The sequence below is a fragment of the Telopea speciosissima genome, chromosome 3 (genome assembly GCF_018873765.1).
Source record: "Telopea speciosissima isolate NSW1024214 ecotype Mountain lineage chromosome 3, Tspe_v1, whole genome shotgun sequence".
Lineage (NCBI taxonomy): Eukaryota > Viridiplantae > Streptophyta > Magnoliopsida > Proteales > Proteaceae > Telopea > Telopea speciosissima.
Genome location: NC_057918.1, coordinates 38,676,920 through 38,694,817, shown reverse-complemented (window position 1 = coordinate 38,694,817; position 17,898 = coordinate 38,676,920). Strand labels below are relative to the sequence as shown.

Sequence of the window (17,898 nt, the reverse complement as noted above, 5' to 3'; positions counted from 1 at the left end):
AGGACACGTGATTGCAGTTAGTCTTTTCCTTCCCCCCCAGGCCCCAATCACTACAATCTCTTCTCCGGTTCTCCCAAACCCCTTTTATGTTATTTGGGTAAACCGTAAACGGTTCTCCCAAACGCAAACTGCCCTATGGACAAGTATTTTAAACCGAAGCCGGAATCGGTCTAAAATCCAGCACATTGGTCCCTCTCAGATCTGAAAATTTAGCAATCCGATCTTAAAAACCCTAGAATTTGCCACACTATAATATCCATCATTAAAAGGCCGGTTATTTGTTACACTACTGGATGTCAAATCTAAATCTTCTATTTTTATGGCTTTTTCTATCTAAATTATATGTTTGTTAGGAGGGTACCCAGTAATGGTAAGAGAATTGGTACATATGAATAAATTTATAGGAGTTGCATACCAATACACATGAAGTATTTGATGGAATTAGATTCTAAAATTTGATACATGGCTAATCTAAACTAAGACATTCTTTCTATCCAATAGTTAAAACTTAAAATAGACACACCATCTATATGCATGACAGAATAGATGTCTTGTGAGGTTTAGAAAAGTAACAAACTCTTGTGATAATAAAATGGGAGAAAGAACGTTAACTGGTGTTGTGCCTTGGCGTGTACCTGCGCCTAGACACAACCCGGTGCAAAAAGACCGGTGCACCCCTGATCCTTTCCACTTTTTCAGGGAATGGTCTTTTCACGTTGGGCTGTGTTTGGTGCAGGTACACGCCATGCCCAATAACCGGTTAGCGTTCCTTTTCCCTAATAATATTTTGTCTTATTAAAAATTTGGAAAAGAGAACATTACCTAGTCGCGTGCAGTGTGCGTTGTGGCCAAACACAGGGCCGTGAAAAATGATCGTCGTGCCCCTAGGGATTCCACCTTTCCATGGGGCATAGCAGTCATTTCATGTGACCCTATATCTAGGCACAAGGGCCGCACGCAACCAAGTGGGGTTCTTTCTCCCTAAAAATTTAAACCCCTCCCCTCAAAAGTGATTAGAGACAAGCATGGTCCATTATTCCTAAATTCCAACAAAGCTAGCTTGCTCCACAGGCCTCTCTCTCTCTCTCTCTCTCTCTCTGTTGAATATTTAAAAAAATTGATGCTTAGCCAAAATAAAATGAATAAGAAACATTGAACATTGAGAGGATAGTTTCAATGTAAATAATCATCCAAAAATAAAATAAAAAACGTTTCAGAGTAAATAAGCATGGTAAGTGGGTAAGAAGTAAATTTAAAAGTTAGTTTTATAGGAATGTTAGTTCACTATAATTGAATTTAGGGAGAGGGATGGGTATGCTAACGGTATACCGTAAGCTAGCACCCTATGTATCTATCTCTCTCTCCCCCCCCCCCCCTTTTTTTTTAATGACTTCCTTACCACTCAGAGGGAGGAAGAAACTTGACATGGTTCCAATTTATATACACTTTTGAGCCACTCTCCAACTTGTTTGGAGGCTGAAACTTGACATGGATCCACCGATGTTTGTGATATCCGTATCATGGTATACAAATACGTTTTACAGCTATAATAATTTTATGGGTAAAGGTTGGGCATGTCGCCAGGTTGCTCAGTGTATGTCATCATCTCTCCTCACTCTTTGGAAAAGACCCTATTGCCCTCATATGTCCAATCTTATGATTGGTGCATGCCACTAGCTTACTGAAAGTTGGCGGCATGCCCATCCGTCTCCCTAATTTTATATATCAAAGTAACCATGCTCATCCTCAATCCGAACTTCACAAAAAAAATATATATATAGATACAAAATATTAGGCTGAACCCCTAATAAGTGCTAGAAGATTTGCATGAAACATGTGATGAACTTCAAATTGGAATTACAGAGTTCAATCTTGGAATCAAAAGATTTTAAGATAAGTAGAAAAATAACAAAGTGTATGATGTAGAACTTTAGTAACAATAGGATTCAAAGCAGGATAATAAAAATTGATGATAAAGATATACCGCAAATTGAAATTTTTTTTAGGTACTTAGATTCATACACAAGGAAAGAGGAATAGAGAATGATGTAACATAAAGAATTAGAGTAGGGTCGACGAAGTGGAGGGGTGCATCTAGAATGTTGTGTGATCGATGCATTCTTTTAAAATTTAAAGAAAAATATTTCATAAAACATTTATACAGTCAACAACGATGTATGGAGATCAATGTTTGACAATAAAAAAAAATAACATATAAACAAACTTAGTGTAGCTCAAATGAAGATGTTGAGATAAATGAGTGATAAAATTTGAAAAGATAAAATAAATAAAGAATAAATCCGAATTAATCTAGGAGTAGCCACGATACATGATAAGTTGTGAAAAAATTGTTTGAGGTGGCATAGACATATACAACAAAGGCCTTTGAGTGCACCAGTACGGAGGAAGGATCTGATTCCGATCTAAGGAGCTAAAAGAGCATGAGCAGGCCTAAAATGGCTCTAGAAGCATAGCTTAGGACTACTAACGAGTAGGGCTATGAATATAGCAAATTGGAGAATAAGGGTCCATGTAGCAGACCCCATTTAGTTGGGATAAGGCTGAGGAGTTGTTGTTGTATGTGAAGGATTTTGAATTTGGTAAAATTATTTCCTTTAAGATGATTGTCGTTGTAAATTTGGCTAAAGTGTAGTCATATAGGAATTAAGAAGATTGCAGTCTCATAGTCGACAAATTTTTCATCCATTCTTATGGGAAAAGCAATGCCCATAACTGGTCCTTTGCAAAGTTCATTTCTGAATGCATTGATCACATTATGGTAACTTTTGATAATTAAGAAATCATTTCACACCTACAGACCACCAATCAATTGTAGAATTATTTAATTTCCTAATTATTTGTCTCACATGATCATAACTTATTGGCCAAGTATGTCTCAATATAATAAAAATGGGGCATATCCAGTGCACGAGGCTACCGCCATTGTGGGGTCTGGGAAGGGTCATAATGTACGTAGCCTTACCCCTACATTCACAAATAGGCTTATTCTAAATTCGAACCCGTGACCAATTGATCATAATGGAGCAACCTTACCGTTGTATCAAAGTCTGTCATCTATATCTCGATATAGTAACTAGATTTAATTGAGGATACCTATTGACTACCAACTTAGGATTAGAGTTCTACTCTAAATAGCAATCCTTGATGGGAGGAGAGCATCACATTATCTATATAAATGACTTTAGATCTTTCCTCTATCTGTGTTAAGTTTCATATCAGTCCATCACAAAAAAACATTGTGGGAGATCAAAAAGTAGAAAACATAGAAGCTCCATTATTCGTTCTTGTTGTAGCGATTCAAAAATGAACGTTGTTATGACTAGTGGGAGTCAAGGAATAGTTTCACAGCATACGATAATGAACGGTATGAATAGATCTCTTTATTTTATGTTTATGATTCATTAACACATAGGCAAGATTATAATCCCACACGTGGTATCAGAGCAGAAATTAAAAATAGAATAATGAAATTCTATAAAAGCAACCTATTGCATCATTACAATCTATCGTGCGGGATTGAGATCGTAATATGCTAGTGGTTCACTTAATATTAGTTGGAAAATAACATTAGGACAAAACATTCAAATTATCATAATGATCAAATAAGACATATACATGTGAAAGACTTGAAGCACATAGCACCTACCCTGATCTCTTTTTTATTTCACATCGTAATGATCGACTATTCAGGATTAGTTGAAGGCATCAAACGTATTGCGCAGGATTACCAAATGGTGTCTGTAAGGGCACCACAAATTATACCAGATATTCAGGTTTCAACAACATTAACAATCAGTTGAAGAATGTTAATCAGCAGTTAACAAATACTCAGGGACAACTAAATCAATTGGCAAATGTTCCGAGCCAACTAGATGAAATCAACCATCGCTTGGAATACCTTAATTTCAATACTTCTGTTAGAATCATCAATTCAAATGCCAATATGCGATCGAGAATTGAATATCTGAGGAACAATGTTGAAAACCTTCAAAATACTGAAGGTGCGTCCATAGACCCTCCACCTCCAAAGACCATATTGGGTGTGCAAGAAGCTCTTGCACCAGTAATCGATACTCTACTGAATTTTTACGGCCTACCAGCACATGGAGAAGCAGTAGAAAATCTCAATGCAAGGTGGTTGATACTTCAGCATTTCTTAGGATTGAGATAGATGGATGTAGTGAACAACTCCCCTCCCAAATTATAATTTCGTTTGTGATACTGAAGCTATATTTATGTCCTAATTTTTTGATAAACCTGTTCTGATTTTTTTTATTTTTTTTTTTTTTGTGGATGTTAAAGCTGTTATATTGTAATTAAATTAGAATTTCAGTATGGATGTAATTCCCCCCACCCCTCTTTATTTTTTCCTTAATATGTATTTGGGAGTGTTAATCATTAAAAAAAAAAATTCACAAAAAAAAAAAAACGTATACCGATGGATATTTCCAACCTACTTGATTATTAGACTATCACATACAGATCAACATAGTCAATTAAAAATGTATACGTACGAATATTTTCATTTTATCTTAACTGTTACATAATGATCATCATAAGGCCCTAAAGTTTAAAATTTAAATTGTATGTGTGATATAGTTATGTGTATGACAAAAATATAATCTACACAATCAAGAAGAATGTGTACCTGCAAATACTCTCATCCAACCTAACCATGTGATCATTAATGCCCTAAACTCATATAAAATTTAAAATTTAAGTGTATCATACAATTATGTCTAGGATCGACAAATACAATCAATGTAACTAAGAAGAATGTGTATATGTGGATATTCTCAGTCTACCCAATTACATGATCATTAATGCCCTAAACTCTTATGAATTTTGTATTTTTTGACTAAGTCTAGGACCAACATACATGATCAATACAATCAAGAAGAATGTGTACCTACGGATACTCCCACTCAACTCAATTGCATGATCATTGATGTCATAAATCCATTTAAAATTCAAAGATGATACACTATCAATTTAAATTTAATATAAATTATCATTTATGCATCATAAGTGTTTCAAAACAATGCGTAGATATATAAACAACATCTATTTCTATCTATTTCTGTCATAAATAGCATCTTAAATTCATAAAAACCAAGTCAGAAATAGAAAACGGAGTTAGAAATAGATACAGTTTGGCTTTAAAATAGCATAAACAGAAATAAGAAAATAGAAATTATTTATAGAATAAATAAAAACAGAAAGCGGGTATAAATAAATCGAAAACATAAATACAAGAATAAAAAACATTTTTAAAAAATAAAAACATAAATTTTGGAATAAAAAAGTATTTATGTTTCAAAACAGAAACATAATTCTGTTTCTGAAATATAAATAGAAATAGGAGCAAAACATTAGAACCAAACATATTTCTATTTTTTATTTGTTTATACTGTTCATGCCAGAATATTTCGGTCAACGCCGTCGACAACAAAATCCGTCGAGTGTGACAGTAGAACCGATGGGTCAAAAATCTAAATTTTTTGGGGAGGCTAAACAGGTGAATCCGAGATCCGACCCAGATATTCTGAATTGGTTCAATAACGGTTGATTCGATTCTCAGGTTTGGTTCAATAAACTGTTGGTCTGACATTGGTTCATAAACAATCCATTTATGGGCTATAGAAACATAATGGGCCTATATATAATGGGTTTTTTTATTTTTAAATAAATCAGTTATGTGGGCCAAAACCCATAATCGAATTGCACATAATAAAATCCATTAGTTTTATTACTTTAAAAGATCATAAGGCCCAGAAACAAAGTAGGGAGTGACATCCATATCCATTTTCTTCAACCTTAGAACTAAATTTTAAAATAAAAAATCCCTAGGGTTTCTGTCTATTTTGAGCGGCTGATTCTGACTTCTATAAGTGGTCTTAGGCCACAAAAATTTTAGCGAACATTCATTATATGTCGGTTAACATTAATTCTACATCCGTTGCTACAAAACCTAGTCGAAAAATATCCTCTTTGAGAATGATTTCAGCCTCCCAAAATCCTCAAATCTGACTTTGTTTTGAACCTTTGTTTGGTATCGAATGGCCAACGCGTGCAGCATTTATGACCGGTCAATCCGACATCATTGACCCTTTTTTTTATATAAATCATGTAGATCTGAAGACCCACAGGCAGCGGTAATGGCATTAATGGTGGTCATGGCTGTCCATAAATTTTTTTTATACATAATCAGCAGGTATAGTCAAAAATGGCAGATCCATATACGACACTATTGCCTCTTAATGGCAGCAATAATAAGATCGATAACAACATCGATCTGCGATATATTGAACATCATTCGATTCAAGAACACAGAAGGCACAACTAGTGCTCTGATACCACGTGTGGGATTATTATCCCCATACACACGAATACATAAGGATCTTGTCTATGCATTAATGAATCACAGACATAAAATAGAGGGATCTATTCATACCATTCACCATCGTGTGTTGTGAGACGATTCTTTGACTCTCACTAGCCATAGCATCGTTTGTCTTTGAATTGCTGCAACAAGAACGAATAATAGAGCTTCTAGGTTTCTCCTTCTTGATTTTTCACATTGTTTCTTAGTGATGGACTAATATGAAACTTAGCACAGATAGAGGGAGGACTTAAAGTAATTTATATAGATATTATGATACACTCCTCTCATCAAAGATTTCTATATAAAGTAGGACTCTAATCCCCAAGTTGGTAGTCAATAGGTATTCTCAATTAAATCCAATTACTATATTGAGACATACTTGACCAATAAATTATGGTCACACAATTAGAGAATTAAATAATTTCTACATTAATTGCCACCCTTGAACTGCGTTATCATTCAAGATATATTGTACTTAGCTCAAGATAATCCATACTGAGGATTATTGTGTGTTTTGTTCTCTAAGAAGAGAAGTTGAGTGTTTTTTGTTTATATCTTGTTCTTTTTCTAAGAGATTTTAGTCACTAAGGGGTCTGGTGAGGGTTATAATATATGCAACCTTACCCATGCTTTCATAAAGAGGATGTTTTCGGACTCAAACCCATGACCACTTGGTCACAATAGAGCAACCTTATCGTTGCACCAAGGCCCACCCTCTCACTACCAGATAAACCATATAAAAATTATTTGTTCTAAAGTTGCTGTCTTTTTCTATTAATTCTATTGGAACTTCTCTCCTCACAGTTCTTTTCTCTAGTGAGGATTATCTTGGGTTTGCTCACATTGGTTCCTATATAATGGTATGTGATTTATGATATAAGTTTCATGAAGGATTACTACAAGGTTGGATGGTCGTCAATTATTATTTTTTATAAAAAAAAATTGTTTCTACATTAATTGATTTTGATTATACAATAATCATTCAGGTAACAAAAGCAAAGGGATACTCCAAGGACTACAAATAAAATCAGATCAATAGGAGACACAATTGTAGACATTTAGAATGACTATCAAGGGATGGTAAATTGGATGGAAGATAGTTCCTTGCTTAAATGGCCATGGAAGATTTGGGAATGAGAACACTACTTGATCATGTGCAGTGTACAATCTCTGCGCCCAGACACAGGGTCACGTGAAATGATCGTCGCACCCCAATGGATTTTCGATCACACGCTACTAGGTAGAGTTGTTTCTCCCAGGAGATTTTTACTATTGTGTTAGATATTAAGTCTGTACTTAAATTATTCTCAAAATTTAATCTTTTGAAACAAGATAGGAAATAATTAACAAATCCATTTCCCGTGGCTGAATGATAACTTGATCCTATTAAATTTTCTTCCTTTGTGTTTTCTTAACTGAGAGGAATGAAGCCATTGTAACAAACGACCAACAATTTTTCAATGGCGTAGTAGAAAATCGTCATCGTTTGAGGTGTGAAGCTAAAGCTGACATTGTCCTCTGTGTAGAGATTCAACCATAGTCCATGGTTCAAGTGCAATGTGTAAGATAGTGAGTCTTATCTTTATGTTTTCTGCCTAGTGCGTGTTTCTGTACTTTCTTTCTGGTGTTATCCGTGAACATCTTCTTCTTTCTCTCCAGTGTCATCTTCTTTCCTAGTGTTCATGGCTGAAGATCCCATTGGTGTTCTATCAGAGGAACTACCAGATATACCCTCATCATCGATAGTTCCACCGTGGCAGGTTTATGAATCTTATGATGATACCTATGTTTTAGATGAAGATCTCGACGAAGGTAATGATCATAATTGGAACCAGGTTCTAATTAGTCAGGTTACCGTTGGTAAGCTGTATCGTCGCCAGGAGGTAACAAAGGATCTTATCTCTGCATGGAACCCTAACCACAGTGTTGATGTTTCTCCCATGCAAACCGATAGGTACATGTTTCATTTTCATCCCCCTCTCAATATGGTGAACGTGCTTGAGGAAGGACCTTGGTCCGTAGAAGGAAATCTTCCGGTCTTGGAAAAATGGCATGCACCAGAGGATTGGCTTTTCAATTCATTGGATATATGGGTTCAGATCCACTAGGTTCCACAAGAATTATTCAGTGTTGAAGTGGCGATGCAACTAGCAGGAAAGATTGGTTTAGCATGCTAGATGATTCTTTTTTAAGGTTTTCAGTTTGGTTCTCGTGTCAAACTCCGGTAAGGAAGTTATGTTGAAATCAGTGGCTTTCACTCTTTCTACTTATGCATGTTCACATTTTAAGCTTCTCATTTCTCACCATAACCACTTAAGGAAGGCAGCGACCCAATTTTATTGAGGAGATGAATAAAAGAAAAATTAAATTCGTTGGATTTCTTAACAAAGACTTTGTCAATCTAAGGAGAAAGGGGGCTTAGGCTTTCGTGACCCAACCCTACAAAAGAAAGCTCTTTTATGTAAGGTGGCTTGGTGACTATAGTCCAAACCTCATTCTATGTGGGAAAATTTCATGAGGAATATCTATTTTTCCAATCATAATTTTTTTTTATGCTAAACTCAGGACTAACCCATCACGGGTTTGGCGTAGAGTCATTGAAGGGAGGGATGTGCTCAAGATGGGAGTTATTTGGCATGTTGAGAAATGTGATAAGATTAAAATTTGGAACGGTAATTGGGTTCCAACTTTGCCTAATTTTCGCTTGCAATATCCTCCATTGTGTGATTGCCATCTCCAGTTTGTTTCAGATCTTATAGATCAAGATAATAAGAGTATGGAATCATCATCTTGTTGATCTATTTTTCATCCATCAGACAAGAAAGCCACCCTTCAAATTCCACTTGGCATTTTTGATAGAGAAGATTATCAAATTTGGAGAGCTTCAAAGAAAGGTATCTTCTCTATTAACAGCGTAAATTATTTGCTTTCTTACTAATGGCTTTCTCAAGCTACTCACCGCCGATCATCGGCAAGAGATCACTCTTGGTCCCTAGTGCCCTCTCAAGTATGGAAACAGATTTGGAATTGCTTTACTACCCCGAAAATCAAGAACCTCTTAATGGAGAATTTGTGAGGATGATATTGCTTCTTTAGCAGCCTTCAGTCACAAAAAAAAAATAGCAGCGGATCCTCAATGCTAATAGTATGGGGCTGTAACAGAAACTAGTGACCACATCTTTCTCCATTGCCCCTTTGCAAGATCGGTCTAGTTTGGTTGTAATCTCTCCTTCATCGTTCCTAACAAGGAGGCATATCCTTTGCATCTCTGGATTCAAGATTGGAATGTCTTTTATCTTCATGGCAAGAAATTTTGCAGGGAATCATCCTCTCTATGTGCTTTTGTTTGTTGGTATTCATGGATAGTCCGCAATGAAATGCTCTTTGTCGTCGTCAATGGTCTCCTATGGAGGTGATCAAAGCGGCTCAGAAGTCCTGGAGTGAGTTTTTGAGTTCTTCAACTCTTCCTTGTTCGCCATTGACTGTCTCAAAGGCCAGCAACTATTTCGTCATGGCAGCCTCTGCCCCGCTGGACTTACAAATTGAATTGTGATGCATCTATTCTAGCAGAGAAGAGACGTGGAGGATTGGGTTTTGTTATTAGAGATTACCTAGGTCGTTGCATTTCAACGGTTTCCAAACCGTGTGCAATGAATGATGTTCTTCTTAATAAAGCGTTGGCAGCAAGAAAAAGTTTGTTGGAAGAAATTTCAGAAGGTGTTAATAATCTGATCGTGGAGAGTACTAATCAAGAGTTGATCTCAATCTTACAATCGAAAACTGCCATCTCCCCATTATCGATTCGGCCTATTGTGGATGATATTCAGTATCTCCATAGTTGTTTTGGATCTTGTAGTTTTTAGTTTATTCCAAGAGCAATTAATGCTATTGTTGACGCTCTTGCTAGGAGAGCGTTGTCCTTGGCTAGTAGGACAGTTTGGCCATTATCCGATCTGTGTGTATCTAATTTTCATGTTCATGATGACAGGAGTGTATCTTGCTTTTCTGAATAAATTGGCTTTTGTCCAACAAAAAAAGATAAGAATTATATATCAGTAGCCCATAATTTGGCATATCTGGTTAGAGTGGAAATTTGGCATATTTGGTTAGAGTAGGAAAAGTTAAGTTGTTTGTAACTAAGACTTGGGCACTTTCTCTTTTAATATTATTTCTGACATTTTCTTACCCCCAAAAAATTTTATTTTAAGTGATATAAAAACTGCATAACTGACTCTTAGCAAGGGAAGCCTTGTCCACGATGTGCAAGACGGATTCGGCGCTTCTCTTCTTCAGTGAGCCCAGCGCTAAGAGAGTGCCCAGGGAGCATCCAATGGTCCAACAGCAGGGCTGTGCCGCAAGAGGGCATCCAACAGTTAGACTATATCGCACACATCCTGGCGTACGCCAGTCAGCCGTCGGATGCCACAATAAGCACTCCCTGGAGAGGAGCTCGATCCATGCAAGACAGCATAACCACCATCCACTCCATGATTGTAATAATAATTTACTTCAAAAGACCCATGGACCTCTATTGTCAAATTATAACTTTCGGAATCCTTACCTCACCCCAACATCCCAAAAAATATATATTATTCACACATTTCATTGTTATTGTCCCGAAGGATTGTTATTTCTTCAAAGACTGCCATGTGAAAAAACAATATATCTATTCCACCCGTTGGATAGTAAGGACATGATCCAGGCTAACCAAATGTCTCAATCAAATACCTACCCCCTTTTTGGTATTGGCACTCATCCCGTGTATGTGCACTCTCCTAACTCTAAGTGAGAACTGAAGAAAATGGCTGGCTCAGATTATCTTGTGATTTTCAGAAAGTTACATGGATAACTAACTACCCATAAAACAAACAAAAGCAACATAAACTAGACTCACAGCCCTTCTAAAAAAGGTGCCTAGTCACTCTCTCATGTCCAACAAACAGCTTCCAATTCAGCTAAGAAGGGCAAACACCAGTGGTCCATTACATTCACATCCACATCCATTAAAATCTCCAGATGGATAATGCTGCCCTGAGTGTTAGGAGGAAAGAGAGAGAACTGCCAGCGCAGAGTCCGGTACCAGCGCAAAGAACCCTTTCCCATAACTTTTATCCCAATTAGCTTTTTGAGAGGAACCTTGCTGTGACAACTTGCAACATATGAGAGTATTAAAACGAGGACCATAACATGCCAAAACAGGGCTATTTGTACAAAACTCCAAATGGAACCAACAACCAAAAGAATAATGAATGGAAAGAAAAAACTTGAATAACAAGAGAGCAACAAGACCATATCAAAACTATATCCAATTACCCATGGGGGAAAATTACTGTACATACAAATGCTAGACATTCCATTGACCGTTCATGACCAAAGAGGTCATTAGCTAACTAACTCCAATAGGGCTAACTCTTTTCACTCCTGAACAACGGCAATCTCTTGGTCAACCCTCCAGTAGTTCGCATCATTGAACTCAAAAATCCCTGACCCATTCTCATTGGAGTGCTCCTTTTTTGGCATCTTTGAGGAAAGATTCTTCTTCAAAGGCCCAGCTTCCCCGACTATCCCCTCTTTCAATGCCTGTTCCATTGCCGTCTCCGTGCCCTCTAACTCCAGACCAACAAATTCCACATCCTCCTCAAACAACGAAGGCACAGTTGATCTTTGACTGGCATCATTTCCAATTTGCTTATCACTGGAATCCATGGTGCTTGTACCATTCCGTACTTTGACTTCACCATTCGACAGAGAGTTGTCTACATGCCCAGTGGGGCTACAAAGATCAACATCTTGATCATTACAGTCATTAAAAGGATTTCTACTGGATCCATCAATCTGCAAATCGGCAGACTCTTGCCATCCAACCCAATCATGCAATGGCTTATCACCAAATGGATCATTATCTGCAGTAGCATACTGGAAGAAATCCAAATCACTGGAAGCACTAGCTTTTTCATCCCGTGGGTTCAAATCTCCCTGATCTGCTGGAACACGACCACTACATCCATTCAGGAAATTTGAGCTAGAACTGGATGCCCCATTGCCTGAAGCCGTGGTGTCAACCAACTCCTCATCCTCTCCAACAAACACCTCATCATCACTGCTACTGCTCCCACCATTTGCTGTTCCATTCAAATTGATCTCATCCATCTTCTCAGAGAGTGAGGTGCTCAGAGGCTCATTACCAATTCTGTCTCCTCGGAAAGCAAACCAATTGGAATTTGTGAACATGCTGCAGAAGCATGAAAAATAAGAATTAGCCATTAGCAGTGAGCTTAGTTAATAATAATCACATCTCATGTACTGCAAAGAACTACTCAAGATTGATGTTTCAATACAACATCAATGCTTTGACTAATGAGCTCAACCAGACCGACTCCATATAAAACAGGATCACTGTTCACATAGTAGTAGTTTGATTCACAGTTACCAGACCATTCCCAGCACCAACTAGAAAATTGGCCTGGTCAAGTCAATTTGAGTGAAAAAAATAAAAGAAATTTAAGGGAAAAACTATTGATCATCTAGGTAGGTGATCCTCTGAAATCACACATCACAGCAAATGCCCCCAACTTCCAGGGTAGTGTTAGCAATTCAGACATTGGAGAGACAGGTCAAGATCCAAATTAGTCACTTGCCAAATTTCAACATCAAATTCTTTACTTTCCCATTTAAAGTCATGTCCATGCACCCTCTTCATAGTCCAGGATATTTTGATGGTCTGTTTTGCCAGCTGGCCAACTCGGATTGGATGGAAACGTGACATGAGGGCAGGGGACCTTGGGGTCAACCTGTACATAAAATTAGAACCCTCATCTGAGCTGCCATATAGGCACATAGTAGATATTTGATATGAGGTGCGATTCCAGAGGGTCACCTAAGTAGGTCCCACAACTAGACCCGTTAAAGCAATATTTTAATCGCACAAATTTGGTCCATTCTCCTTGAGGGTAATACAATTATAATTATTTTGGCAAAAGCAATAGCTAATGCCAGGAAAATTTTATATCTTCTCTTCAGGCTATTTGATGGTTATGCATAACATGCACTCTATATGCATTTCACCAGCATTTCACCAACTATCCTATGGGCATCTATAGATTTAGTACCTCCAAATGCCCAATGTGTTTGAACTCACCTCTCTTGATCATCACTGAGCCTCAGTGACGATATCACAACTTCAGCACAATCATCATCAAAGTAAATATCCTGCAATTTTTAATTGATCAATATTTGTATCCTGAATTCCATATCAAACAAGAAAGTTCAAATTATTACTTCCCAACTAATTCTCTCTACATAATATTACTCAACAATGTGTTTTTTGAACATAGCTTCACCTTTTTTCTTAATGAATAAATGAAAAAAAAAATTTAAGCAATTAAACAATAATCAGACATATTTTACCTCAGCTCGCTCAAGGGATCCATTGACCTGCACCGTGCAAAAATGAATCTCATAAGTCATAACCACCACCAAGAGGTGGAAGAAAAAAATAACACAAATTGTATCTAGAACAATCCCTATACAATCCCAACGAAACCACCCCCCCCCCAAAAAAAACAAAAAAAAAACCTTATTGGGGCAAAATGCAGTACCTCCTCAGTGTCCTCATGTTCAAACATGTTGTACCTAAATGCCTGACTTAGATTATTTGCCAGTGTTGTGACATCATAATCTGTGTCATTGAGCTCTTCTTCATCACTATCCCGTGTCCTGTCATGCAATGCAGTTGGACGGCTGTAGGGAACAACAATCCACAGAGTTAAAAAGTATAAGGTATTTTGTAACTCCAAAACACTATAGTATACAAACATGATAAATATTACATATAAGAATGCATGCCACATGTAAACAAGCATAGCTACAATATATATCATTCTAAAACCACAATCATACACTTTAGGCATTAAAATATGTCGGGTGGAAGGATAACAAGAAGCATACCCACAAGCCCATCTGCAGACATTTTCCATGTTAATACGCTCCTGAAGAACAGTACCTTGCCATGCAATCCATTCACTATTCTCCTACATTAAGCCGCAAGCAAAAGACAATTATGGTTCCATGGATGCAAAACCAAAAACGAAGGGGGGGGGTAAAAAATATAGTTCCTCAAGACAAAGCTTATGGAAGAAGTAACAATGGAAAGCTCAACGAGTTTAACATGGGGAAAAAATCTAGATTTAAAACTAAATATCATGCCCAAATATCTAATTACCCATGCTTAATACTGGAAAGCTGAAAGACAAATTTTCGAAACCCAGAAGCTCCAGTGAATTCCCCCCCCCCCACAAAAAAAAGATCACCGCCACCTTCCTGGGCAATGGAAGAGAATCGAAGGGTATTTTAGTAACTGATATTCAAAACGTACCATTGACCAAAACACCCCCGTAATGGTTTTCCCTCTCTTTCAATGTGACATGCAAAGCTATCCCCTGGAATCAGCATTTCAGATCAGAGGGATTCAAGCCCCCCCCCCCCCAACAATTCCTCTACATGGTCCATTGGAACAAAAGATTGTTCCACATACAATTAATCAATCCCTAGGCGCTAGCCTACACCTGACAGTTTCACCATTTTTTCTGGATGTTGGATCCTAAGCTGACAACAATCCATAACATGATCAAGGGCTAATACAGAACCCTACCAATAGATGAGAAGCTATTAAAATTTATTTTTTTCTAGTAGGCACTTTGTTCCCAAATATAGTAGATATGATTGTTAAAAATAAGTCATGAGTCAAGACTCTAGAAATATTATCTGGGTCTTTTGGTGGTAAAACCTCAATTGAAAAAATTTTAAGCATGATTAAAAGATACATGCAACAAATGCACATCAATTATCTTACAACCTGCAGATATGCCTGAATATGACAGTTAACATGTCCCAGTTGAATGAGCTTCTTAGAGATACGTGTAAGATGCCCAATATTGCCTACTCGAGGCGCATGTTTTCCAGCAGCAGGTAATGTTGGCTGCAAAGATTAGAAAAATAGAAAGATTTCCATGGATGTATTACAGTAAATCCAAAAGAAGATAGATATAATTATGTACTGGGAATCACAAATGCTTAATGAAACAAAAGATCTTTGTAAAGAGTTGCCTGCAAGTCACCACAAAGTTCAAGGAGGATTCGTTGCCAAATATGGAGCACACAGTCACATGGCGTCAACAGTTTATCACTATTAAATTTTTTTTGAAAAAAAATCATCTTTCAAACCTTTTCCCTTTCTCAATTTCTGAGCCTTAAGCTCAAGCGGTTGGGCCTTAGTGTTTCTTGAATTTTTAATACTTAAAAATTGAGTGAGAGAGAGATAGAGAGTAACAACTGACTTATTTCAAATGAATTAACAAAGATATTATTCATATTCACCTACCTTATTTGAATCACCAGAAAGAATAGGAAGTCTATCTGCCTGGAGAAATTTTTCAATCAAATTACAATCTTTGAAGAGATGATCAATCATGGTGACACTCTTGCCCTCCAAGCAAGATAATATAATACTCTCAACATGATGATGCAACGAGTTATTGAATGGGTACCTGCATTCATTCACACTAGAGCACATAAACCAACTGGAGTATGATACATCTTTCAGCCAAACAAAAAAACAGGCAAAAACTTACTCAAAAAATAGATTGCAAACTCTTTGGATGGCACCAGAGTTAACCAACTCTTGCTCAGCAACTTCATTGCCTGTCCTCGATAAAACTGCAATGAACTCCACAATCTGAAATTGGATGGTAAATAGGAATTAGGAATAGAATAAAGACATGCTGAAGATCAACAACAGCTCATACTCCCTCATCAATAAAGGATCCCAACATCAACAATTACAAATATGATTTGGTATTGTAAGAGACTGAAAGCAAACAGAAAAACATTACAGAAGCATATTGCTGATAAAATGATAGTGCCATAATATCATCCCCTGACTCATGCTACTCTTACACTTGTCAGTTATGTTAGATCTTTTCGTAAGCAGTTATCCACCAAACACCCGACATTTGGGAGAAATATTGATGAAACTTATGGGCTGGAAGGAACAATCCCTCGACTTCTACAAAGGTCATCTTCTTCCATGTCAAAGAGTGCCCAACCGCCTTAAGACTGACACAATCAAATGTTACCAAATGCATTGCACACCATAATTTGCGTAAATTATGGCAAAAGTTACAGTGCATCTTGCTCCACGACTGAATTCGTATTTTTTGGGGCTTTCTGTTTCAAAATTGAAGTGTTCTATCTTAAAGGGACAGCTATGCTACAATTTTGAAAGCCACTTGGTTTAAGTCCGCAAATAAAATTGGCTTTAGCTACTCATAAATCATAAAGCAAAATTCGAGTGAGTTGGATTCATTAACTCTAGCACTTCTATCCAATGAGCGTAGGCCAACAATTCCTCTGTTTTTTCAGTGCAACTAACCAACTATTATTGGTTGCATTCTTCTCGAGTTGTTTGATTCCTCATCCATAGTTTGGTCTAAACCTGCTCCAAATCTATGACTAGTGCAACACTAGTTACTGGAGATTACTGTGCCAGTGATACAGTAGCTGTTTCCTTAAAGCTGTCAAGACTGGTAAACTTGTTTACTAGATCTATTCTTGTTTTCTTGAAAAAGCTCCATAATAATCCACACGATCTATCTCATTCAACCTCTATTGAATTTTTCTTCTTGAACTTCCCTACTCACAACCTTTAATCTTGAAAGTCACCCTAAAATAAATTCTTTCTCCTCTAAGGCAGTGTTGACACCCTTATTTAATAGTTACCACCAGCTGATAGCTTTCTGATAAGCAGTTGTGGTTAAGCAGTTACCAGGCTGTTGCTTCATGCGGAAACAAATGGGTATCTGGGTATTCTGGTAAAGGCAGAAATAGCAAGGAATATTTTTTCAAAGGTTGATTGGGTTGTTTGTCATTTAGAATTATTCGTAGAATAAATGGCGAGGCACTTCCAACATTGAAAAAGATAATAAAGAGAGAATTCTAAATTCTAGTTTCCTACAAATGCAACCAGCAACAAGAAACTCACATGCTGTTACTGCTCAAGCAGATGCCTCTGCATTCTGGAAATCGGAAAGAAAAAAAAAACATTGAATCATTGATCCATGATGATTTCTATTTGCTTCTTCAGAACTTTTCACCACTAAAACCAAATTTGTAAACCTAACTCTAAGAGAGATCTCTTAGATATATTTATCACTAACAAACAAATGACCAATGTCATATAAACTCCACTGCTAGTGGCAAACCCCCCTATAAAACCAGATGAGTTAACCGATTAATACAAGTTAGGAAACCTAACCAAGTCATCACATAGGTCAGTAAACCAAATCCACTATTAGAAGTTCATAGGAGATTTGCAAGTTCAAATTCTGACAAACTCATACCAAGTAACCAAATATTGAGTACTGTAACAACTGTTGACCTAGTCCAACATACACATACACAAACACACACACACACACACACATATATATATATAT

General features: G+C 37.0%; 1 protein-coding gene across 1 annotated transcript in view; it reads right to left on the bottom strand.

Annotated features, from left to right (window-relative positions):
* Nucleotides 1–11,546: 11,546 nt before the first annotated feature.
* Nucleotides 11,547–17,898, bottom strand: part of LOC122653827 (serine/threonine-protein phosphatase 6 regulatory subunit 2-like) — a 38,868-nt gene continuing 32,516 nt past the window's right edge. The window contains exons 12-19 of the mRNA XM_043847777.1: nucleotides 16,036–16,139; nucleotides 15,786–15,951; nucleotides 15,261–15,383; nucleotides 14,354–14,436; nucleotides 14,005–14,146; nucleotides 13,814–13,840; nucleotides 13,545–13,615; nucleotides 11,547–12,638 (exon numbers count right to left, since the gene is read on the bottom strand). Of these exons, the coding sequence (XP_043703712.1) occupies nucleotides 11,822–12,638; nucleotides 13,545–13,615; nucleotides 13,814–13,840; nucleotides 14,005–14,146; nucleotides 14,354–14,436; nucleotides 15,261–15,383; nucleotides 15,786–15,951; nucleotides 16,036–16,139 (1,533 nt within the window). The 3' untranslated portion in view covers nucleotides 11,547–11,821. The remainder of the gene's footprint in view (nucleotides 12,639–13,544; nucleotides 13,616–13,813; nucleotides 13,841–14,004; nucleotides 14,147–14,353; nucleotides 14,437–15,260; nucleotides 15,384–15,785; nucleotides 15,952–16,035; nucleotides 16,140–17,898) is intronic.